The sequence below is a fragment of the Ceratotherium simum genome, chromosome 24, assembly GCF_057802395.1.
Source record: "Ceratotherium simum simum isolate JZ-2026a chromosome 24, ASM5780239v1, whole genome shotgun sequence".
Lineage (NCBI taxonomy): Eukaryota > Metazoa > Chordata > Mammalia > Perissodactyla > Rhinocerotidae > Ceratotherium > Ceratotherium simum.
The window spans coordinates 13,949,677-13,974,206 of NC_141923.1; the positions used below are offsets into that span (position 1 = coordinate 13,949,677).

General features: G+C 38.0%; 1 protein-coding gene across 1 annotated transcript in view; it reads left to right on the forward strand.

Annotated features, from left to right (window-relative positions):
* CATSPERB (catsper channel auxiliary subunit beta) overlaps positions 1-21,098 on the forward strand; it is a 100,836-nt gene extending 79,738 nt beyond the window's left edge. Inside the window, exons 20-26 of the mRNA XM_087448042.1 lie at positions 1,283-1,480; positions 1,744-1,854; positions 11,203-11,313; positions 12,622-12,757; positions 14,457-14,557; positions 15,248-15,322; positions 20,898-21,098. Coding sequence (XP_087304168.1) covers positions 1,283-1,480; positions 1,744-1,854; positions 11,203-11,313; positions 12,622-12,757; positions 14,457-14,557; positions 15,248-15,322; positions 20,898-21,098 — 933 coding nt within the window. The remainder of the gene's footprint in view (positions 1-1,282; positions 1,481-1,743; positions 1,855-11,202; positions 11,314-12,621; positions 12,758-14,456; positions 14,558-15,247; positions 15,323-20,897) is intronic.
* Positions 21,099-24,530: the final 3,432 nt, after the last annotated feature.

Below are 24,530 nucleotides of genomic sequence, written 5' to 3' on the forward strand. Positions count from 1 at the left end.
CCAAACAAGATTCACACAATATGTGGTTACTTTATCTCTTAAGTCTTTTAATCGAAGGTAGATACTACTCCATTTTGTTCCCCTGCCATTGAATTGTAGAAATTGGGTCAGTTGTGTTATATAGTGTCCAATATTCTGGATTTTTCTGTTTGCTTCCTTGTTTCTTATGGAACTTGTGATCCCCGCCTCCCCCCACCCCCAATTTCCTTTAATAGTAGAACCCTGCTTGGATTCTGGTCCGATGTGTTCTGGCAGAAATTAATTAAAAATATATCATTTTTAATAGCCATTAAAAATGCGGATAGGGGTAAAACTTTCACTACCAGGGTCTACTACATCACTACAGTTATTAGTATTTCTGCATTTTTAAAATTCCAAAAACACTTTAAAATTTCAAACAGAATTTATCACATTTTGTAGAATGTTTAATATTGTTCAAGGTTCAAATACATTTATTATTGTGCATAAATTCCTTCTAAAAACATATCTTTGGGAAATACAGTGATTGCTAATGAAGAACTTCTTTTCAAGATGTACACTAATAGGAGTTATCTTATTCATATCATCAAAGCAATTGTCCAAGTGCTCATCAGTGAAGGAGAGAAGCCTCATTGATCTGGGTTGGATATAATAATGGTGTTTATTTTATAAGTCCTTCTTGATCCTTGCTCATTTCCAAATCTTGCCCACAACCAATTACATTGGAATGTATTTCTTCCTGGAGAAGAATATGTTTTCTGTTGTGATTTATTCTCAAACAGATCTTTATGTCAAACATCACTCTCTATTTCCTATTATTGCTCTTTTTCTATTTCTTTTCTTTTTCTATGTTCTTTAGTTAGTTACTGTACTAGTCTGCTCTGGCTGCCATAACAAATTACCACAGACTAAGTGACAAAGAATAGAAATTTATTTTCTCACAGTTCTAGAGGCTTGAAGTCTGAGATCAAGGTGTCAGCAGGGGTGGTTTCTTCTGAGGCCTCTCTCCTTGGCTTATAGATGGCCTCCTTCTCCCTGTGTCTCCACATTGTCTTCCCTCTGTGTGTCTATTTCCCTCTGTGTGTTCACATTTCCTCTTGTTATAAGGACACCCATCCTACTGAATTAGGGCCCACCCTAATGACCTCATTTTAACTTAATCACCTCTTTAAAGGCCCTATCTCCAAATACAGTCACATTCTGAGATATTGGGGCTTAGGACATCAACAAATGAATTTTGAGTGGACTCAGTTCAGCCTATAACAGTTACTTTAATAATCTTCATTTATTTGGATATTTCCAGGGTTCAACTTCGCTGGCATTTATTGTCTGGGGAGCATCCACTGAGTGCTTCGTTACAACGATCGTGCCAACTTTGAAAAGCAGCTGTAGTTATCTCAAATCTATGCATCACATTCCCAGTACACTCATCCCACTGGAGGACTGGATTAGTGGAGTTCACAAAGACAGCCAGGGTTTTAATCTGATCAAAACTTTGCCGGTAAGAAACCTAAGCAGCTTGTTTTAAGGGTACCAGTGATATATTATTTTTGTGTGATTGGCTGGCCATTCAGTCTCAGCATTTCTTTCCCGAGATGCTCAAAACACACCGGTTAATTTTCAGTCCTCATGTCATTTTAAGGATGTGTGGATTATTTATTTCTAAAATGTAAACTCTCTGAAATGATGATTTTTTTCGGTAACTTGGTAAAGACTTAGTAAATAATAATGAATTATACATTTTCTTTGCTTAATCACTTACAGATAAACTACAGGCCTCCATCTAATATGGGAATTGCTATTCCACTCACAGATAATTTTTATCATGCAGATCCTAGCAAACCCATACCAAGAAATCTATTTCGCAAGTCAAAGGTAAATAGTTTTTCTACAAATAAACTAGTATTTATTTGAATTCAGGAAATCATTCAGTAAAATTACAGATGGACCTAGCTGCAGGGGATTAAATGAGACGGTGTATTCAGCACAGTGCTCCATCTGCCCTGATATGTCAGTGCTTTATTATTATTGTTGTTGTTGTTATTGTTGCTACCCCTGTTCCTTCTCCTACTGTTTTAGTCCCCTCTTCTCTTACTGCTACTTCTGGGTACTGTTTTGGAACCAAGAAGTCTAAATGGACCCTTCCCCCTGACCTCTCCCTGGCTCCCATTTGGATTTCCAAAGGGGACGCGTGGGGTAAGAGTATCTTTTCTCAGATGAAAGAGCCCCCAGACCCATCTCACCTCTCTAGCCCTGTGAAAGGAACAGTGTCCAAAAGGAAAGAAGGGTGTTTGCTCCCACACAGGCACATTTACACTCCTGCCAAGGTTCTGCCTAGAAAATAACCAAACCCCAGCAGCACTCTGCCTCTCTAGAGGGCGGCGTGAACAAGGCAGAGAGAACAGAGAGAAACCCTTATGTTCAGAGGACAAGTACTTCATAGGGTAGCTTTTTGAGGGAACCTCCTAGATGCCTGCGGAATCTCTCTCCAGAAAAACGCACTTCCCTGCCCATATACATGTACAATCAAACAATCATGTCCACTCATGTACACGCACACATACACAGAGACACAAAATTGTTGTTTCTTTTGTTCAAAACCTTCCATTGTCCTCCCATCTCATTCAGAGTAAAAGCTCAATTCTTACAGAGTTCTGTAAGGTCCTCCATGATTCGGCCTTGGCAAACGTCTGACCTGATTTCCCCAGGTTGATCTGCTCTGGCCACACTGGCCTCCTTGCTGTCCTTCAAATATGCCAGACACATTTCCACCTCAGGGCCTTTGCACAAGTTTCAAAAAATTCCTCTATCTGGAGTGCTCTTCTGCCGTATATCACATGGCGCAGTCTGTCACCATCTTCAGATTTTTGCTTAAACGTCACCATCTTGTGATGCTTTCCTTGAGCATCCTGTTTAGAATCGTAACCCCCCACCCCCACTCCTACCCACTCCCTGTCCTCCTTCCTTGCCTCATTTTTCTTCATTGCACTTATTACAGTTTTACATATTTTACTCATTTATTGCTTGTATTTCATAAAAAGGTAAGCTGCATAAGGCAAGGTCATTGTATTTTTTAAATCTGTTTTGTTCTCTACTGTATCTTTAATACCCAGAATAGTGCCAGACATAGCAAGTGCTTAACAACTGTTGAACAAATAATACATTTTTATACACATGTTATTACTTACACACACACACACACACACACACAGCATAAGGAGGTTGACTTCTTGTTGAATCTTAGGTTTCAGGGTAAGAAGCTCTGCTCCAGGCAATAAGCAACTAACTCTAATCCTGAGTTCTTCTTCTATCCTCGTTTCTCCCAAAGATAAACCTGTGTGTCGCTAGAACCAAGCCTCTCCTCTAATGAAATATGACTTGACTGTATTTACGTAGAAATCCTTAGGTTTGTTTTTTTTTTTTTCAGAATTTTCTTGTGAGTTGAATAGAAAATGCATCTAATTTACACCTAACTAAATAAGAGTTTGCTTAATGTACCTTTTATGCATTCAACACGTTAATTTCAGCTTTTCCAGTGTTACCAGGTGCTGTACAGACAGATATCCTCTGAGGATACAGCAATGAACAAGATAACACAATATCTTCGTGGATCTTTAATGGGGGAGAAGAGGCATTCAACAAGAAGTGATACAAATTAAACAGTGTCATCTAGTACAGTGTTTCTAAACAGCATGGCCCCGCGCAACCTGAACCAGATTATCTGGGAATATTTCTACCATGCAGCTTTATCAATCTCACTTCATAGCTACTGAATCAGAAACTATGGGTGCAGTCCTGAAATCGGCATTTTAAAAAAATCTCCCCAGTTGATCCTTATTTACCCTAAAATTTAGGATAGACAAGTAGTAGAGATGAACACAGACCATGCAGCATGACTGCATGCGCACAGTACAGTATGCACTGCAGTGTGCATACACATTGTATTTTTAAAAATAAGAGTAAACCAAAATGACAAACATCTACACTCTCTTCTGGATGAACTCCATGAAACATTGATAAACTTTTTTTTTTTTTTTGCTGAGAAAGATTTGCCCTGAGCTAACATCTGTTGCCAGTCTTCCTCTTTATCCTTGAGGACGATTCACCCTGAGCTGGCATCCGTGCCAATCTTCCTCTATTTTGTATGTGGGACATGGCCACAGCATGGCTTGTTGCATGGTGTGTATGTCCGTGCCCAGGATCTAAACCGAGGCCACCGGAGCGGACCACACCAAACTTAACCACTAGGCCACGGGGCCGGCCCTGTTAAACATTTTTTTAAATAGAATGTATCAGTGCAGGGGGAAAAAGGGAAGAGTTTCATGAAAAGACTGGAAAATTTGAGGAAATTCTGAAGCCACAAAGCAAATAGAGTCAGAGGTACAGAGAAATACAACTGGAAGAGGTCACAAGTGACAGCCAAAATAAAACAAAAAAACAAAACCCCAAACCCTGATGCCTGAAGAGGAGGTTCAAGAGAATTTCAACTCCCAAGACAAAGGATGCACAGAGACAGGGAGCTTCTCTGAAGCACAGGTCAGGGGAAGTGCAGCTAAGCTGGCAGGCCCTCCACAGCTTGCACCAAGATGCTAAGGGTTTCACCTGCAAGGCAGAGCATCCAGAGGAGACCTGGGACAAGGAGGCAGATCATGCCCAAGGGCAGCTACCAACCATTGAGAGGGAGAGGAGCCCCCTCCCAGACACTCAGATGCTAACACATTTCTTTTTGGAGCCCATTTCCAATCAGAACAGGGAGGTCAAAAGCAATTTCTTTTAAATGACAAGGGTTTCTGCTGGAATGAGAACCATGAACCCCCAAAAACCTCTCATTCTACAAAATTACTCCCTAAAAATAACAAGGCAAATGGGAAAACAGGAAGATAGGGTTGGAGCAGACCACTCAAAATGTGTGTAACTCTGCCTCTGATCACCTCAAAATATTAACAGGCTGGGAAAAAGTGCATATGAACCAACACTATGACTTTCTGTATGGTGAAATCGTTCCCTTACCAGACAATTGTGCATGACATCATTCCAAACACACCCTGTAGCAGTTAGACCCCCCAGGGATGAGTGGACAACTGTAAAACACCAAATATTTGAATAAAACTTACACAATAAAAAAGAGGCATAGATCTCAACAACTAGAAAAGCTGATGTCTCAGAAAACAGAGTTAATATCATAATTAGAAACAAACTTCAGAATGAGTATAATAATTATTTCAGAACGATTCAAGGAAATGTTGCAACCATGAAAAAAATTGGAGACATTACACGCACAAGAAAGATGTTGGAAATTATAAATGTACTCAGTGAAGCAGAGAGCTCAGTAGATTGACTGAATAGCTGAATGGACCCAACTAAATAGCAGATTAGTGAGTAGGGAAATGGAATCTTCCAGAGACGGATTATCTGTTGGTAACCTAGCTCTATGTACCTGATATCAGAGCTTCAAAATATATAAAGCCAAAACTGATAGAAATACAAGGAAAACTTGACAAATACCTAATAATAACAAGAGGTTTTAACAACTCTCTCAAAAATGGTCATCTCACGTAGTCAAAAGAACAAGTAAAGTTATAAGCAATTTGAATATTACAGTTAATACTCAGATATACATGTGTGTGTCTTTGGATATAGCAGAGAATACACATTCTTTTCAAAATACATGGAATATTCATACAAGTGACTGTTTATTTTGTAATAAAATCTTAACGAATTTTAAAAAGGTTTATGCAGTCTGTATTCTATAACTTTAGATCATTAAAATTCAAGTTTAAAAAACACAAAAAAATGATGAAAAAATAGTACATATATACACACACACATCTCTTCAGTTCACTCACCCCTAAATCTCTGTCTAGTCTGACTTATGAACATGGATGCAAAAATCCTAAATAAAATATTAGAAAATCAAATGAATCAATATACTAAAACTGCAGTATATCAGGAGTCTGTAGAGTTTCTCCAAGAATGTGAGGATGTTTGACCATATGAAAATACATTAAAATAATTCACTTTATAAATGGATTAAAAGAAAAATAATCTCAATAAAGGCCAATAAAAGTATTTGATGTAATTTAACATCCATTTCTGGTTAAGCTTCTGCAAACCAGAAATACAAGTAATACTCTTCAATCTAATAAATAATATCTGTGAGAAATCTATCAAACATCATATAAAATTAAATATTGGAAGCATTCGTGCTTAAATGCTTCTATTTTATTTTGTTCTGTAGGGTCTAGTTAAGGCAGTGTGACAAAAATAAATAAAATATAAATATTGGAAAGAGATAAAACTCACAAATCGCAGATATAATTATTTACTTAGAAAATATGGAAGAATCAACTCACAAACTATTAAGCTAATAATTATTAATGTAGCCCGATGGATATAAGATCAACAAAGAAAAATCAATAATGTTTCTATCTGTCTGTAATAACTAGTTAGAAGGTATAATGGAAAATAGTCCACTCTTCATTTTCAGACAATCAATAAAAGATGTAGAATTTAACCTAAAAATATGTGCAAGACAGGTATGAAAAAAATTTTACAATTTAACTGAAGCACATAAAAAAATCTAATAAATTGAGAGATGTCTCATGTTCCTGATGGGAAGAGTCAGCATTATAAAGCTATCAGTTCTCTCCGGATTAATGGGGAGTTCAGTACAATTGCAAACAAAACCCCAACGGGGTATGTTTTGGCGTACAAAATGGGCTTTTTCTGAATTTCATACTGAAAAGAAAATATGTACTAATAATTAAATATTTTGAAGAACAAAAAATGAGGGATTTGACCTCCTATATATAAAAAAAGTGATTAAGGGGGCCGGCCTGGTGGCTCAAGCGGTTAAGTGTGCACGCTCCGCTGCCGTGGCCCGGGGTTCGCCAGTTTGGATCCCAGGCGGCACCTACGCACTGCTTGTCGAGCCATGCTGTGGCAGTGTCCCATATAAAGTGGAGGAAGATGGGCATGGATATTAGCTCAGGGCCAATCTTCCTCAGAAAAAAAGAGGAGGATTGGCATCAGATGTTAGCTCAGGGCTGATCTTCCTCACGAAAAAAAAGTGATTAAAATAATATGATATTACCCAAAGCTAGCAGATGAAAGGAAATAATAAAGATTAAAACAGAGACAAATTTAAAAAAGAGAATTGAAAAAAATGGAATCAACAAAGCCAAAAATTGGTTCTTTGAGAAGATCAACAAAATTTACAAACCTTTAGATAGACTGACAAAGAAAAAAAAGAAGGGCAATTAACTAAAATCATAAATGAACATGGGATATTACTATTAATCTTACAGTAATACAAAATTTATAAAAGAATACTATGAACAATTGTATGCCAACAAATTAGATACCATAGAGGAAATGGAAAATTTTATGGAAACACAGAAATTATCTGAACTGATTCAAGAAGAAATAGAAATCTCAACAGCCTACAATGTGTGAAGAGATTGAATCAGTAATTAAAAATCTCCCAACAAACAAAAGTCCAGGACCAGATGGTTTCACTGGTGAATTCCGCCAAGCATTTAAAGAAAAATTACCACCAGAAAAATGAACACTCCTCAAATTTTTCCAAAAAATAGAAGAGGATGGAACCCTTCCTAATTCATTCTAGGAGATCAGCATTACCCTGATAACTAAGCCAGATAAAGACATGCCAAAAAAAAAGAAAATTGCAAACCAATATACCTTATGAATATAGATGCAAAAATGCACAACAAAATACTAGCAAACCAGATTCAACAACATAGTGAAAGGATTATACATCATGACTAAGTGAGATTTGTTCCAGGAATGCAAGGGTGGCTCAATATAAGAAAATCAAATCAATGTAATACACCATTTTGATAGAATGAAGGGGGAAAACCACATGATCATCTCAATTGATGCAGAAAAGACTTTTGACAAAATCCAACACCCTTCATGATAAAAGCACTCAACAAACTAAGGAGAAAGGGAAATTTCCTCAACCTAATAAAGAACATCTATGAAAAATCCACTGCTAAGATATCTAATGGCGAAAGACTAAAAGCTTTCCCCCTAAGATCAGAAACAAGATAAGGCTCATGCCTCTTCTATTCAATATTGTACTGGAAGCTCTAGGCAGGACAATTAGGCAAGGAAAAGAAATAAAAAGCATCCAGACTGGAAAGGAAGAAATAAAACTATCTTTATTCACAGATAACGTGATATTACATATACAGAAAATTCTAAAGAATCCACGAAAACAAAGAAACTAATAAAACTAGTAAATGAGTTGCAGGATACAAGATCAATATACAAAAAATCAGTTGTGTTTCTATACACTGGAAATGAACAATCCAAAAGTGAAGAAAGTAATTCCATTTACAATAGCATCAAAAATAATAAACTATGTAGGAAATACAGGATTTGTACACTGAAAGCTGCAGAATATTGCTGAAAGAAATTAAGAGAGACCTAAATATGGGAATGATCCCATGTTCACGGGTTGGAAGTCTTTTACTTTTGTTAGGATGCCAATGCTCCCCAAATTTATCTACAAATTAAATGTGCTCCCTATTAAAATTCCAATTGCCTTTTTTGCCTGAATGTAAAAGCCGATTCCAACATTCATGTGGAATTTCAAGGGACCCTGAATAGCCAAAACAATCTTGAAAAAGAACAAAGTTTGAGGACTCACATTTCCCAATTTCAAAAATTACAGTAAAACTACAGTAATCAAAACAGTGTGATGCTGCCACAGGATAGACACATAGATAAACTGAATAGAATTGACAGTCCGGCCCGTACTTCTGTGGTCAATTGAGTTTCGACAAGTGTGCCAAGACTATTCAATGGGGAAAGAATAGGCTTTTCAACAAATGATGCTGGGACAACTAGATATCTACATATAAAAGGATGAATATACCTCACACCATATACAAAATTAACTCGAAATGGATCAAAGACCTACATGTAAGAGCTAAAACTATAAACTTTTTTTTTTTTTTTTGGTGAGGAAGATCAGCCCTGAGCTAACATCTGATGCCAATCCTCCTCTTTTTTTCTGAGGAAGACTGGCCCTGAGCTAACATCCATGCCCATCTTCCTCTAGTTTATATGGGACGCCACCACAGCATGGCTTGACAAGCAGTGCGTCAGTGCGCACCGGGGATCCGAACCTGTGAACCCCGGGCCACGGAAGTGGAGTGCACACACTTAACCTAAAGCCAGCTGAGCCAGCACCTAAAACTATAAACTTTTAAAAGGAAATATCGATGTAAATCTTTGTCACTTTGAATTAGGCAATGGTTTGTTAAACATGGCACCAGAAGCACAAGTAGCAAAAGAAAAATAGATAAATTGGACTTCATCAAAATTAAAAACTTTTGTGCATCAAAGGACACTATCAAGAAAGTGAAAAGACAGCCCAGAGAATGGGAGAAAATGTTTGCAAATCATATATCTGATAAGGACCTAGAATCCAGACTATATAAAGACCTCTTACAACTCAACAACAAAAAGACAAACTACCCAATTAGAAATTGATGAAGGCCATGAATAAATATTTTTCCAAAGAAGGTACACAAGTGGCCAACAAGCCCATGAAAAGATGCTCAACATCATTAGTCATTAGGGAAATGCAGACCAAAAGCACAACGAGATACCATTTCACATCCATTAGGATAGCTATAATAATTTCTTTAATGGAAAATGACAAATGTTGGTGAGGATGTGGGGAAATTGGAACCCTCATACATTGCTGGTGGGAATGTAACATGGTGCAGCTGTTGTGGAAAATGGTTTGGCAGTTCTTCAAAAAGTTAAAACATATAGAATTACTATATGACTCAGCAATTTCACTCCTAAATATATATCCAAAAGAATTGAAAATGTATGTTCAAACAAAAACTTCATAGCAATGTTATTTATAACAGCCAAAAAGGGGAAACAAACAAATGTCCATTAACTGATGAATGGGTAAATAAAATATGCTATATCCACAATGGAATATTCTTCAGCCATAAAAAGTAATAAAGTACTGGTACATGCTACAACATGGATGAACCTCAAAAACAAAATGCTAAGTGGAAGAAGTCAGACACACAAAGCCACATATTGCGTGATTCCATTTATATGAGATGTCCAGAATAGGAAATTCATAGAGATAAGAAATAAACTGCAGGGCCGGCCCCGTGGCTTAGTGGTTAAGTGCGTGCGCTCCACTGCTGGCGGCCCGGGTTCGGATCCCGGGCGTGCACCGACGCACCGCTTCTCCGGCCACGCTGAGGCCGCGTCCCACATACAGCAACTAGAAGAATGTGCAGCTATGACATACAACTATCTACTGGGGTTTTGGGGGGAAAAAATAAATAAATAAAATCTTTAAAAAAAAAAAGAATTGACTCTATAAAACATTTCTATAAAAAAAAAAGAGACAATGAGGAGTAACTACTGATGGGTACAGGGTTTCTTCTTAGGGCAATGAAAGTGTTCTGGAATTAGATAGTGGTGATGATTGAACAACACTGTGAACATGCTAAAACTCCCTGCATTGTACACTTGAAAATGGTTAAAATGATGAATTTTATATCAATAAAAAGAAGAAAAAAATAAGCAAGGAGATGGGGCGGAATAGTAATCTTTAAAAAAGTAGAAGTAGGGATAACGTTTTAAAAAATAGAGTTGATAATTAAAATCAAAAGCCAGTTCTCTGAAAAAAAAAATAATAACCCAATCTCTAGCAAGAGTGATCCAGTAAAAAATGAATGACAAATGGACAGTTATAGTGGAGGTTATAAATATCATTAATGAATGCCGTGAGGAAAGACAGGTATGAAATAGTACCTGTCTATGGAGAGTGTACTATAGAGTGTGTAGCCCCGTAATATCAAGTCTGCTCCTTTTAGGTCTCTGTTTTCATGATGGGAGGGAACAGGGAGTTGGCGGTCCTGATATGCTGCATTCAGAATGACACGGGCTTTCTAGGTCCCATGCATTTTAACCATCAACTGCCCTTAGGTAAACTGGCAAGCAGCTGAGTGGTACTTGGGTTCAAATTACCAAGCAAAGAGACCAAATTAAAAAATACTGTATTTTTACTCTTACTTTATTATTACTAGATTTCTTTTCCCCTTTAACTTCTCATGGATTTTATTCATTCAGGGACCAAATATTTATTGAACATTTAACTCAGTTTGCATAAGTCCTGCCACAAAAAAAGTCAACCTATATTAACTCTATTTGCAGAAATCTGGGAAATTCAAACAGTGTGCTAATGTGTCTACTCGAGAGGAATGTAATTGCACACATGATCAGAAATTTTCACATGCTGTTGCTTTCTCAGATTGCAGAGAAAAGGTAAGATAATTTTTAATTACGTGAAGACAGAGTACTCTTATATTAATAAGAATTTGAAATGTGCATTTTGGTTAAATATGAAAACTGAGACATAGAAATAATGTCTTATTATGACATTGAACTAAATATGACACAGAGCTATAAGGGTCTGGATTTAAATGTCCCCAAACAAGTTAATTAACCTCATCTGTAAAATAGAATAATACCTGCACTGCCCTGTCTATTTCACAGGTTCTTATAAAGATACACACATGCACACACACACATGCACACACACACACACACACACATGCATATATCTGTACGAAAACAATTTGTAACCAAACACTACACTAGATTATGGTGAATATTGATTCATTCAAAAAGTTATTGAGTATCTAATGTGTGTCAGGTTCTGGGAATATAAAAGTTGAAGTCCTTGTAATCAAGGAGCTTCGTCCAGTAATAGTGACAAAATAGAAGACAGTATAATATGTTGGTTAAGAGAGTGGGTTCTGTGTCAAGTATTTCGTTCTGTTAGTCTCAAAGCATTCAAAAGTGTATCAAGTTAATGTTGGTATTTGCATTAGCTGAGTTAAGTGTGTACTTGGTATAACTTTCCAGTAGATCTATTTCAAAAGCCTTGTAAGACTATATATAGCATAATATTAAGTGATTCCATATAAGGATATATTGGGCATAGAGTCAGCATTCGATAAATTATGAATTCGATAAATAATAAATTATGTTATTATGTACCTCTACAACTCCCCCTTTGCTGAGTTACAGTATTTCTTGAGCATTTACTATCTGCTAAACACTGCTCTAAGCCTTCTCCACCATCTGTCTCATTTCATTTGAGGCACAGAGAAGCCAGGTAATTTGCAAGAGATCACATCATTAATACGTGGTGGAGCTAGATTTGAACTCTGACTCCACAGCCAGAGTTTAAAGAGTTTGGCTGAAAGCTCATGACTGGCAGGGAGAGGGATGTAAGGGAGATGGGCAAGGTCCAATTTATGCATTGCCTGACGGGATACATGTTAGCCAAAAACATTTGAATATCATTATAGTCAATTCCTGTGAAAAATACCAGTAGAAAGTTATGCATTTTGTTACCACAATGTTTGTATATTACTTTTGGAGTTCACATTGATTCTCCTGTAAGACAGATTTTTTTTCATGCCTTGAGAAGGCAGAAGCCCTAGGAAGCACATTTCATTTAGAATAGCCAAACTCTTGGGAACATATCCATTCATTCTTTACCGGGAAATGAAATTAGTATTGAATTTTCCAAATTTACATTCATTCTTGGAATTTGTGTTTTAGGTTCCTCGTTTTAAGTTTCCAGTTACACAATATCCAATTTCTCTGGAAATTTACAGTGAGGATGGACGTATCCCAGTAGAAACTCCATATCTGGTTACTGTGACTGAAGTGAATCAGAGGGAAAACTGGGAACTAGGTAGGGTTTGCTTTCTTCTAAAATTCTTTTGTCTTTTAAGTCATGTTATTACCTAGATAAGTGGCTTACAAAACCTGTTTACACAAGAGACAGCCGGGAGTTCTTTGGAAAAAAATTTGGGGCCGGCCCGGTGGCGCAAGTGGTTAAGTGCGCGCGCTCCGCTGCGGCGGCCCGGGGTTCGCTGGTTCGGATCCCGGCGCGCACCGACACACTGCTTGGCAAGCCATGCTGTGGCGGCGTCCCATATAAAGTGGAGGAAGATGGGCACAGATGTTAGCCCAGGGCCGTCTTCCTCAGCAAAAAAAGAGGAGGATTGGCGGATGTTAGCACAGGGCTGATCTCCTCACAAAAAAAAAAAAAAAAAAAAATTTAAATCAGCTGGCACATTGCTGTTGACTCTACTCCTATAGTTTCCCATGTATTTTATCATCGTATCCAGAGTGACCTGGATTCTATGGCATAACAGCATTTTGGAAAATTTGAACTGTAAGACATTTGAAAGCCATTTTGTAGATTACCAACAAAAATGATTGATTGAATTTGTGCTTTATGTTCGTTGGGTAACCCATTTCACGGCATATGCAATGTTACAGAGGAGGTTATAAAAGGTGTTGCCAGATAATCTATAAGATTTATTTTCTAATTATATGAACAAAGTTTCTTAAAATTTTTATGGTAAAATAATTGAAATGATGCAGAAATATTTCTAAATAAGAAAAATGAAATTTACCACAATTCAATTTCACCTCATATGTACAACTTTTTGCTGTACATTTTGTGTTTGTTCATGTCTGAATACTTTAAAGCGAGAGATTGACAGGTAGACAGACAGACAGATCAATAGATTAAATGAAATTTTTATCAGTCATTAATATGTTACCAAATATCCAGATATTTGGTATTCAGTGAGTCTTACTCTGCCCAATATGTGCATTTTTGAAATGAAAAATCCAGCAAAGAAAATGACTAAGTATTTTGCTTTAACTAACATCCTCATTTTTCTATGGTATGCTGGAGCTTGCTTTCACTGGCTTTTGATCACTGATTGTTAAATATTATTAAAGATTCATGCATTTTGCATAATGGTTGTTAGACCATTGGTTGCTTGAAATGAGCCTGAAAGTAGGTGAGACTATTGAAACCATGGAAATTGGAAAATGCTACAATCAGAGCTTTTTTTTTCTTTTAGATCTCATGTACCATTACACCATTGCAATTTCTAACCCGCACACTACATAACTGGCTTTAGAAAGAATTATAACAAAGGCAGGAGTAACTGATCACTTCTTTTAGAAAAGACTTAAGTGATCCTGTTGTGAAACTTTTCTGCCACCTTATCGAAAATCACGTACCAACCACTAAGGTGATCCTGAAAGAACCTCATTGCCAAAGATACAAAGTATGTGCAGGTCAGGACTGGTCATGAGCGTGGTGCTGGAAGGAAAAGTCAGCCTGAGTTAAGGGGATCAGAGAGCTTGTCCTTCTAGACAATTCCGCTGAAAAGATGCAATGTCAAATACTAGGCCTAATCTCCCCTAAATATATCTTCCACAAAGTCAAGCAGAATTAAAAGTATGGGATAACAACTCAGCCATGTTGTGGAGTGGAATCTTTCATTGTACCCTAATGTATGTAACAAATTTTATGCAAAATGAAAAAATAAGCATGTGTGCTTAAAATATATTACATGTACTTTTAGAACACGCTGTACCAGAAAATGTAAAAAAATTGAAAGATTACTTACAACTGATTCTTCATGCTCCGGTGTATAATCCTTTAGGCCTCAACTTAAGTATAAAGGTGAGTTGATAGCATTTTTGTTTTTCCTGTTTTGAGTTTAGATAAAACTTATATGTCTAAACTAAGATTGGTTTTAGTTTTAAGGCATAGGTATCCATGAATGGTGGAAATAGCGTTTTTGTAGTATGTGGACAATGTTTATTTTCCTCCATTTCCATTGATGTTATTATTTTTAAAGGTATCTGAAAGTCAAATTTAACATTAACTTACTACTTTTTTAGCTGATAGGTAAGACTAATACATTACCTATTAAGGTGGACCAGAAAGGGTGTTTCCAAAAGTTAGGGGAGATATGGGCTCAGTATTCTTCACCTGGATATAGCTGCCCATAAGAGCACATGAAGTTGGTACAATCCAGGTAATTGTTGCGAAAACCAATAAAAATTAGAATATATGTCAAAACCATGAATATACGGATTAGCCCAGAGTACACATCAAGGCCATGTTAGGTTTTGTGTTTCTGTTTCTTTATTCTGAAAAAAAACTATCAGCTGTTGAATCCCTCTGTTTTAAACTCTTGTCCTCCCTCCATTTTTATTTTGATACATGACGTATATGCCCAAGAGCCTTAGGAAGGTAATTGGAATTTTTCTAGGCAACGTCTATAGGGATAGTGATCCCAGTGTATATTTTTACTTAAAAGGACATATGTGTTGATGCTGCTAATGACCAGTGATGTTTTTTCCACAGGGATCTGAGCTTTTTCACTTCAGAGTGTCTGTTATTCCAGGGGTCACTTTTTGTAACTTAGTTGAAGAATTTCAGGTATAGTGAATGCACAGGTAACCAGTGGGGTGATGGCTGGGGAAATAACATGACATGCGTCAGACCAAGAGACGCTTAAGAGAAAAAGATAACACAATTTGTGTGATGGACAAGGCTTGGAGACAGGGGATCCTGGAGAATGGCAGTGACATTGTCAGTAACGATGAGGTGAGGGAGCATGACAGGTGGCAGGACTGATGGATGCTGGGGAAATTTTATTAAGTGCCTGTATACATATTTTTTTGTCTCACCTTCCATATTTAGCTCAGTTTCCTGACTTTTGATGCTCTTCCTCTCACCCCAGCCTCCCCACAGAGACATATGGCTGTAACATTTTAGTTTCCAGTATGGCCCTGCCTTTGGTTATTTGCATTGTAATGGTCGAGTCTTAAATACCCCAAAAGCTTTCAAGATCCAAAAGAATTGAGAACCAAAATCAGTCTCCCCAAATCACCCCATGATGTGCAAAGACTCATTTTTGCTTGTTTATATAATGACATGGGAAGGAATGAGGATTTGATTAAATTGATTAACGATTCACTCATTGTTAAATACTGATGCCACATATCAAAAACAAAATTAATCTCTCCCTCTCCCCCTCCTCCTCTTTCCTTTTTCCATCCTGCCCCCCCCCCCCCAAGGCAAGCCCAGTAATGGATCTGCACAACGCGGAGGTGGTAGCCATGGCAGGGGTGCAGACACCCAAGACCCTGAGAGAAAATTCATCCCACTAGATAGATAGATAAACTAGGAAAAGAAACGCTTGTCATATGAGGAGTGTGAGAGGAAATTCCCATTATTTTTCTCTCTGTTCTCTCACCTCTTTGTCACAAAGGCAGCCCCAGTTTCAGGGAACAGCACAATAGTACAGGGGGCTAAAATGCTCCTAGAATCCCAGCTTTCTTCCCAGAGGACTAGGAAAAGGGGCCTCTGGGAGTAGAGAGTGTGGGAGAAATCCCTAAAAGAGCTAGAGAAGAAGATTCCTGATATATGAACTAGCATAAGTACCAAGCGGCAGAGGAGCAGAACACACATAAACAAGCATAGCAAGAATTCAAAATAAAACTACAATATAAACACAACTTAAGTTCCAGAATAACCCCCGAGTGGCAAAGGAACCAGGAAGACACAATAGCATAGCAAAATCTTTGAACACTGAACTGACATTGGAGCCACCACCCATAGAAAGTAAAGCATAACTTGTGATCTGAACCCAACCAGTGTGATGGACTGCTAAAACAAACAAACAAAACAACAACTTCCAGAGAATTTTAAACAGGACCCAGAGTCTCACAACATAATGTCTTAAATGTCCAGGGTACAATCCAAAATTGCTCAAAATACCAAGAATTTAGAAAATATAATCAATTCTAAAGAGAAAAGACAATCAGCTAGTGACAACAAATGGAATTATCACGTATTTTAAACCAGTTTTTATAACCATGCTCCATGAGGTAAAGGTAAACTTTTTTGAAATAAATGGAAAGGGAAAGGGAGAAATTCTCAGCAGAGAAATAGAAGCTGTAAAAAAGAACCAAATGGAAACTTTAGAGCTGAAAAATACCCTATTTAAAATTTAAAACTCACTGGATGAACTCAATAGCAGAATGGATATGGCAGAGAAAAAAAATCAGTGAACTTGAAAATAGATCAGCAGAAATTCAACCTAAAGATAACAGATTGTAAAAAGAATAATCTCAGGAATCTATGTGACAATATCAAAAGGTCTAACATTTATGACACCAGAGTCTATGAAGGAGAGGAAAAAGAGATTGCTGCAGAAAAAAAAATCTGAAGAAATAAAGGCTGAAAATATCCCAAGTTTAATGAAGACATAAATCTACATATTCAAGAAGCCTAATGAATCCCGAACGAGATAAACTTAAATAAATCATGCCTAAACACATCATAATCAAACTACTAAAAATCAAAGATAAATAAAAAATCTTGAAAGCAGTCAGAGAAAAAAAACACTACATAAAAGGGAACAACAATGTGAATGACTGCTGACTATTCATCAGAAATCATCAAAGCAAGAAGAAGGTTGTACGTCATCTTTAATGTGCTGGGGGCCAGGGTAGGGTGGGAAGGAAGGACTGTCAATCCAGAATTCTATATCTAGTGAAAATATCCTTCAGGAATGAAGGAAAAATAAAGGCATTCTCAGATGAAGGAAAACTAAGATAATCTACTGTAGGCAGAACTTTTCTAGAAAAAAAAAATGCCTAAAGAAGTTCTTCAGGCTGAAAAGAAGTGTCAACAGAGGGAAACGAAGCTTCAAGAAGAAAAGAAGAACCACAAAAATGAATAAAAGAAAAATAGGAAGTGATTGCACAGTTAATAAAGGAAGACAATCATTAAGAAACAACAGGAAAAGTTTATAAAGTTTCTTGGGACTGTTGAAACTTGCTTTTGAAAGTATCCTGAAACAATGGAATGCAAAGCATGATCTTGGATTTTCTCTTACCATAAAGGACATTATTGGGATAACTGACAAATTTTGAATAAGGTCTGTAGATTAGATAATAACATTGTCTCAGTGTTAATTCTTAATTTTGATAATTGCATTGTCATTATTTAAATGAATTCCTTGTGTTTAGGAAATACAAATTGAAGTATTTTGGTGGTAAAGAGACATTGTGTCTAAAACATACTCTTAAAGTTTGGGGTTTAACCTTTTTTTAGACATGGCATGGAATATTTGGATACTCAAAGAAAATTGGAAGGGAAATATTTGAAGAAAAACTATTTTCAAGAACTTTAGAGGTAGCAATTTAGCTGGAGAATACAGAGTTCAGAGGTGATACAATTTTCTACTCTTGGAAATGTAATGGATGGCTTAATCGAGCAAGTGAAATTTTTATATTGTTTGGTAAGGTGACTAAAATTTCATTTTAGGTAGAAATGGGTAAGTAAGGAAGGCATTCTGGGTGGAGAGAAGAGAAGCAGCAAAGACGGGGAAAACATATGGGAAAACATAAAGCTTATCTCTTGAATAGCTGATATCCATTTGGCTGGAATGTAAGGTTATATATAAGAAAGTGGGTAGGTTAGGGTCAAATTGTAGAAGATCCTGAATGTCAGAATGAAAACTTTAGAACATTTCTGTCAGCAATGAGAAGCTATTAAACATTTTTTCCAATTATTTTATTGAGATCCCAATGGTTTATAACATTGTGTAATTTCAGGTGTATAATATTATTTCTCAATTTCTGTATGGACTGCATTGTGCTCACCACTAGTAGTCTAATTTTTATCGTTACCCACAGCCAACATCATACTTAATGGTGAAAAACTAAAAGCCATCCCTCTGAAAACAGGAACAAGACAAGGGTTCCCACTCTCAACCACTCCTATTCAACATAGTACTGGAGGTTTTGGCCAGAGCAAGTAGGCTAGAAAAAGAAATAAAAGGAATCCAAATTGGAAAGGAAATGAAACTGTCTCTATTTGCAGATGACATGATTCTATATATAGAAAACCCTAAAGAAGCCATCAGAAAACTATTAGAAATAATCAACAACCACAGCAAAGTTGCAGGGTACAAAACCAGCTTACAAAAATCAGTTGCGTTTCTATATGATAATAACAAACTAGAAGAAAGAGAAGTCAAGAATACAGTCCCACTTACAATTGCAACAAAAAGAATAAAATATCTAGGAATAAATTTAACCAAAGAGGTAAAAGACCTATACACTGAAAACTATAAGACATTATTGAAAGAAACTGAAGATAAACATATTTGAAAAAATGTATTCAGGGAAGGGCACGTGATCTACTGCAGCCCCATCAGAGTGACTTCTGCTGAAAATGCTGGGACATGGACTTGCTCTTTCTTGATGTTATTGACCAAGGAAGCTTGTAGCCCCAGGAGCTGCTGTCAGCCATGAGGGCTATTGGGACTATGAGGGGAGTTATCCAACACTGAAGAAGCAGAACAGAAAGATGGGGGCAAAAAAGATTATGATTGCAATGGATTGTTTCCTCTGGATCTTCCTAACCTGCACATAGAAAAGAAAATTCACTTTTGTAATTACATGTAGCAAACAATTGTCTCTCTCACTGGCCACAAACAGGCTAGGTCTTTCTTAACAGAGCTAATTATGCAAGCTCTTCTGATGGTCAAGTTTAAAAGAACGATTTTTGTTATCTTGTAGCACCCTAGTGAAGACCACAAGTAATGTATCACATTCAGTATCTAACATTTTCCTATCAAATCCCCAATAATTCCAGTACCGTTGGATACATAGTCTGAGCCCTAAAGTACAATAGGAGATGGTTAAACCAGCTGATCCGTTACCAGGAAGATAATTATCTTCCTAGATTGGAAAGAATGGTTTCTCACTGCTTTCCACACCTCTTGACCAGGTCTACCTTTTAAATTCTGTTGCTCACAGCACCCTATTTCTGGTACCGGTTCTGTATAGTCAAGATTCTTTTAGTTGCAAATAAAGCAATCTCACTTTAAAAAAAAAAGTGTTTTATAAACAGACTAGTGTGTTACAAAGATTAATCTGGCAATGTTATTAGGTCAACATGGATTGACAGCATAGAAAGGAAGCTGTCAGAGTAGCTTATTTATACAAAGTGAGGTAATAAAGCTCACGATAGCAGTATTGAAAATGGAATGGAAATAATGAATCTGAGAGGAATGGTAAAAGAATTGATAGCATGTAAGGACTGTTTTTAAGAAAAGAGATGCCTCGTTGGGTCACTGGGAGAATGGTGGTATCTTTAACTTGAGCCATCCCCTGACACAGCTTATCCATCCTTTTTCTTGTCCTTAGCATTTTTCCACATTTCCTCTGTCCTCTTTCCACTCATCTCCACTTTCCTCTACCTCAAAAGATGTTCTTGCTTCCACTTCACACAGAGAACATAAGGACTTGAACCACCTTACTCCCTTTACGCTCTCACTTCTACATTTAACATAAAATGGGATCCATCCTTGCCTCATGTCTCAGAGAAAAAGATGTCTCTATGCCTCTCTGTCAATAATACTATCTCTCCTCCAGGAACTTGCTTTTATTAATTATCCATTCAGGTAGAGGAAACATTTGGAATACACAAATTTCCCTATGTCTTCACTCGTATAGAGGATTTTCTAAGGAGGTATGATAGCTTGAAAGAGCACATGCTTATTCCCTCTACTCAGAATGTCCCTTCTTCTCCTTCTCTTCTGTGAACCCACTTATTCTTCCAGATCCAGCTCAGGAAGTGCATTCCCTGGCCACCGGAGGCAGATAGGGATTCCCTGACCATGTTCCCTCAGCACTTTGCCCCTTCCCCTGTAACTGAACACAGAACGTTTTCCTACCTCTGCCATTAAAGACACAGGATAGAGGCACAGGATAGTAAATAGAATTCTTATTCTCTCTTTATTGTGTGCAAATTGGTACTTATTAGATGGTCAAGACACTGTTTCTAAGCCTTGCAGATGCTGAGTATCTGTGTAAGTCAGGGCAGGATTTTCCTCAGCGATGAATAGTGTCTCCACCATTGTGGGCTTATGTCAAGTTCAGTGTGTTGAATGACTAGATTCAGAAAGCTTAAAGACTTTGCTTTTCTGTTACAGATTTATGTTGATGAAGTACCATTGCCATTCCCAGGACACACACTTATTGCCATCGCAGCAGCTGTAATGATGGGAGGATTAATTTTTATAACATTTATGTTTCAACTATGTAACATCCACCCATGGAACGTGTGCCGAAAACTCATTAGAGGAAACAAAGTGAATTTTTCCAGTATCAGTGCCAATCAGCCAGCTCATTGATGAAAATCTGTATAGTAAATGAATGATAATCATAATTTTCTCTTTACTTCCTAGTTTTATTAGATAATTCCTAGAATATATGTAAATGTTAAAATAAAAACAGATTAAAAAACTACAGAATTACCGTTATAACTCAAATTGCTATTTATCAATATGTTTACCATTCCATTCTCTTATTTTAAACGTATAGAAAACTTCTTATGTCAACACTTAGATGGAGGATTTTCCTTGAGGTTTTTAGAAAAATATAAAATGATAGCCATCTCTGTGTGGAATGGGTTTTCTGTATTTTTCAGCTTTTATTAGCTAGAGCCCCTTCTGTGGGATCAGAACCCCTGAGGGCTGCTCTTTTCAGAGAGGAGTGTGAGTGGAAGGTGGTCACGTGGGGGAAGATAGGGGGGAAAGGAGGCTCATCTGTAGGTGTGCTGTCAGAGCCTCACGGGAATTAAAGATGAAGCCATTTGGGTTTCTCAAAGCAGCTTCAAAACCAGATTGCAGTACCTGAAGAAAGGGAAACATCACCCCATCATGGGGATGTTGGAAGAACACGGTGTCTAGGTGAGGTATTGGGTTACAGACCTACACGCAGGATGTAGGATTCTAAAAGATGCACCTGTGTGCTGTCTCAGAGCACCTGTTCCCAAGTACAGTCGTGTGTCTCTTAATGATGGGGATACGTCCTGAGAAATGCGTCGTTAGGTGATTTCATCACTGTGCCATCATAGAATGTACTTACACAAATCTAAATGGTGTAGCCTACTACACCCCTAGGCTATATGGTGCTAGTCTTATGGGACCACCGTCGTATATGCAATCTGTTGTTGGCCAAACCGTCATTATATGGCCCATAACTGTAGTCAGAAGATGGCCAATACATTCAGAGATCAGAGTCACACTCTCCAGGAAGAGCCCAGGAGGAGCAGCACCCTGCTCTGACAACATAAGGAGAGGTGAGACGTCTAGTCCAGAAGAGCCCAGTTCTGAGAGCTGTAAACCATGCCCGGGCCTGCGTATCATCAAAGTTCTTTTGAGAGGGCAGTGAGCAAGGTGGATACAAGAATCAGACTCAGGAGCCGGACATCCCAGGTTCCCCACTTCCTAAATGTGTAACCCGGGAAAGTTACTTAACTTCTTTGTGCCTGAGTTTTGTTGCCTGTAAAATGGGGATAATATTAATACCCACCGAACAGGGTTATTGTGAGAGTCAACTGAATTAATACATGTAAGTACTCAGGACAGCGCTTGGCTCTGTGAGTACTGTAAGTACTAGCTGTTGTTGTTGTTAGGTTGCAAGTAACAGAAAGCGATTCTTTCTAATTACAGTGAGAGGGGAAATTTATTGGAAGGATACTACAGAGAGTCAGATAATCAAAGCAAAATCTAGACAATCAGTTATTGTCATGGAACCATTCTGGGGACCTAGAAGACAGAAGTTTGTCAATTTTTCAGAACATCACTTGGGCCAGGGGTCTATTGATAAAACATGGCACAGTGGTTAAAAGTGTAAGTTCCAGAGTTTAACAGTCTGGGTTTTTTCTTTTAATGAACTTTTTAAAATTTAAAATAGTTTTAGGGGCCAGCCCGGTGGCGCAAGCGGTTAAGTGCGCACGCTCCGCTGCGGCGGCCGGGGGTTCACAGGTTCGGATCCGGGGCGCGCACTGATGTACCACTTGTTAAGCCATGCTGTGGCGCGTCCCATATAAAGTAGAGGAAGATGGCCACGGATGTTAGCTCAGGGCCAATCTTCCTCAAGAAAAAAGAGGAAGATTGGCGTTAGATGTTAGCTCAGGGCTAGTCCTCCTCACACACACACACAAAAATAAATAAATAAAATAAAATAAGTTTTAGATGTACAGAAAACTTGTGAAGATAGGACAGAGGGTTCTCATATAACCCACACGCACTTGCCCCTGAGGCTAACATCTTACAGCCTGGTTTTTATCTAGCTCCACCAGTTATTACCTGTGTGACTTTGGGAAAGTTCTTTAGCCTGAGATTCTATACTGTGGTCTATACACGTCACCCTTTGGCTATTGCGTGTTTCAGTGTGTAGACACATGCAGTGCACACTTCTGTCTTCCTGTACATTGAAAGATGCTCCTGCTGAGAAAATCCAGCTATTCCACATGCAACCACAAATTCATTTGCCTCTTCCCCCAAAAGAAGATGATCCAAAGTCATGTCTAACAATGGGGTCCAGAGATAATGTCATAAAGCCCCTGTTCTTGGAGTCCAGGATCTCTAGGTGCTATCAATTTCTCTTGGTTTCTCCTCAAAAAGGGAAAAAATGGTGGTAATTATTACACTTGAGCAGAAAACAAGAAATGTGAATAGAGTTTATGACCCTTGTTTCTGTAACTGATACCAAGGCTGATAGTAGCTTTATGTCTCCACTGCACCTTCCATGTGCATCCTTGCCTTTGAACAGCACCTCAGCTGATTAGGATCGTTTGCACAGGAGAATGAACTGTCTTCGTTCCTGAAGGGTCTGAGCCTTTGGCAAACCTGCCCTTTGGTAATCGGTTATCTATTACTGTGTAAATTATTTTCCATTGAGTTTTATCCTTGAGTATGGTAGTAGAAGTTTGTGGCCCAGGATCCACCCAAATTAACCTTGGTCCTCATTGTGCTATAGCATCTCTATTTTTCTTCAGTAAGATCAATTATCCTCTCTTTTGCTTATTTTCCTAATATACCAGGAACCCAAAAGGGCTACATAGCTGTCTTGGTTTCCAATTCAGTGGAATCATTATTGCGTTCACTAGTAGAAGCATTTCTATACCGGCCAGATAGGCCACCCAATCATCAGAGCCTGAAGTTTAAAGCGCAAAAAGCAGGGCGGCCCCGTGGCTTAGCGGTTGAGTGCGTGGGCTCCGCTGCTGGTGGCCCGGGTTCGGATCCCAGGCGCGCACCAACGCACCGCTTCTCCGGCCATGCTGAGGCCGCGTCCCACATACAGCAACTAGAAGGATGTGCAACTATGACATAACAACTATCCACTGGGGCTTTGGGGGGTAAAAAGGAGGAGGATTGGCAATAGATGTTAGCTCAGAGCTGGTCTTCCTCAGCAAAAAGAGGATTAGCATGGATGTTAGCTCAGGGCTGATCTTCCTCACAAAAAATAAAAATAAAAAAAAATAAAGCACAAAAAGCAAAACTTTTGGCAGTGGGTTATTAAATGAAATCTTAAAAAGAACCATTCACTTTCCACCCCTCATCTCCCAAATTAATGTGTTCTAGCTATAGGAAACAGCCCTGCGTATTAGGGATTACTGACATGGAACATATATTTCATCCAGCCAGAGAAATCACCAGTGTCCAAGGGGCCATTGTGCATGAACTTTCAATAGGCCTTCTCCTTGTATCATAAGACCATCTGTTTCTGGGTGACAGTGTGTACAATAATGCCGTGAATCCCCAAAACATTAGCCC